The 1,635-nt window shown below is 46.2% G+C and overlaps 1 protein-coding gene across 1 annotated transcript; it reads right to left on the bottom strand.

Annotated features, from left to right (window-relative positions):
• Positions 1–285: 285 nt before the first annotated feature.
• LOC143024526 (uncharacterized) lies at positions 286–953 on the bottom strand. Its single transcript, XM_076183340.1, has 2 exons — positions 702–953; positions 286–663 (listed from the first exon to the last, which is right to left on the bottom strand). Exons 1-2 carry the CDS (start codon positions 951–953, stop codon positions 286–288), a joined length of 630 nt encoding a protein of 209 aa, XP_076039455.1.
• Positions 954–1,635: the final 682 nt, after the last annotated feature.

Genomic DNA, 1,635 nt, shown 5'->3' with positions numbered 1-1,635 from the left:
CCTGGTAAGGGGGAAAAAGCCTTGGTATATGTATGTATGTATGTAAGTGTAGGACGAACTTGGAACTCCAGCATGGTAGCTCAGAACGTTAACCACTACACCAGGCTAATGTTGAATGATTTTATTCAGCTGAGGGAACTAATCTTGTTTTAGAATTAATAACCATTTGAAATCATCATGTTCTGACACTGCATTTTCTATTCGTTGTACAGAAACAGGTTTATTTATATATCGATTGCAGTCGTTTTTTTTCAACCTTATTGTTGATGTATTTGGCCATCAGCCCTACAGTTTCTCAAAGCAAACGAGATCTGAAGGTGTTGGGGGAGGTTTCTCAGAGAAGTATAGGGCATTCTGGAGAGCTGTTTTTGCCTCGGTTCTCTCTTCTGGGTTGCAGCGCAGAAGACACCTTGCCAGAGAGGCTGACGAGGCCCACTTGCCGCGATGGAGGGTAACATTGTTCAACCTGGGCATGGGCGAGTTCTCCTCTCGTAGTGCCTTGCATAGTGCGTCGTAGGGATCACCCCCGAGTCCGTAGGGGGAAGCTAGATGGTGCAGGCGATTCTCTCGCCCTCTGCTTGGGGGCACTAGCCTTTCCCCGGTCACCAGTTCAAGAAGAATGACACCACAACACCAATGGTCGGACTTGCTGCCTACGAGGGGCTGAGGTAACACTCGGGGGGTCGATAAGGTTGCGTTACTCTTAGATCAAGGAAGGATCTGTCCTTTCTCTGCTCAGAGAGCTCAAAGTCGGCAATTTTAAGGACGCCACTTCGATTATTGAAAAGGTTTTCAGGCTTAAGATCAAAATGGATGAGACCCCTGGAATGAATGTGGCAGACGGCGGTCGGCAAATCCCTCACGATGGACTTGATCCAGGAGTCCTCCGATTTGAATTTCTTCTTGTCCCGCATAGTCAGAAGTTCTCTGACGTTGTAATCGACGTACTCCATCAGGATGCCCCCTTCCTTGGAGTAAACTTGCAAAATGCATTCCAGAGGAAAGTTGTACTGATGTCAGACAACTTGTGCGCAAAGACTTTCCTCGTGCTTTGGTCTAGAAACTTGTGGATATACCGCGTAAGACCATCTCCCCAGCAGCTGGAGAAAGAACACATCACCCTCAGTTCGGTTCCCTTGTGCTGCATTCAGGTTCGTATCTTTGGGGCTCTGTGCGTAAGGTCGCGGTCCTGCTGACGATGGATCCGGCAGTCAGGCACCATTTGACTTTCGGGAAGAGGAGGTATAGTGTCATCCAGAAGAAGCGCATTTTAGGAAAAAGCCGATTCATCGTTGGAGGACACTTTTCATCCTTTTTGGTCCTTGCGATGTAAATGACGAAGTCGCCCGCTGCATCTTTTGCAGTCTCATCATGATCTTTCTGAATTCAATGTGGACAATCGAACTATGACGGTTGGCAGAGAATTAGGATCTCCAATGAAGAACAAAGACAACCCAGTTTACCAGAGTATTCACTGACCAGGAAATACGTATAACTCCCGCAGGTGAAAGTCAACTTTATTGACATATGTAATGGGTGTTTTAGAAAATATGCTACATTGAATTAACCAACGTAGGTTATTAAAAATAGAACGTGGATATCTTTCTCTGTAAACCAGTTGTATGTCCTGATCAA

The sequence above is a fragment of the Oratosquilla oratoria genome, chromosome 4 (genome assembly GCF_046742065.1).
Source record: "Oratosquilla oratoria isolate Oo_2021 chromosome 4, ASM4674206v1, whole genome shotgun sequence".
NCBI classification, from domain to species: domain Eukaryota; kingdom Metazoa; phylum Arthropoda; class Malacostraca; order Stomatopoda; family Squillidae; genus Oratosquilla; species Oratosquilla oratoria.
This window is presented reverse-complemented; position numbering and strand designations above follow the sequence as displayed.

Coding starts and splice junctions, on each gene's coding strand:
- LOC143024526 (XM_076183340.1), bottom strand. CDS start 953: ATGGAGTACGTCGATTACAACGTCAGAGAACTTCTGACTATGCGGGAC. Junction 664..701: donor GATCCTTCCTTGATCTAAGA/GTAACGCAACCT, acceptor GTGTTACCTCAG/CCCCTCGTAGGCAGCAAGTC.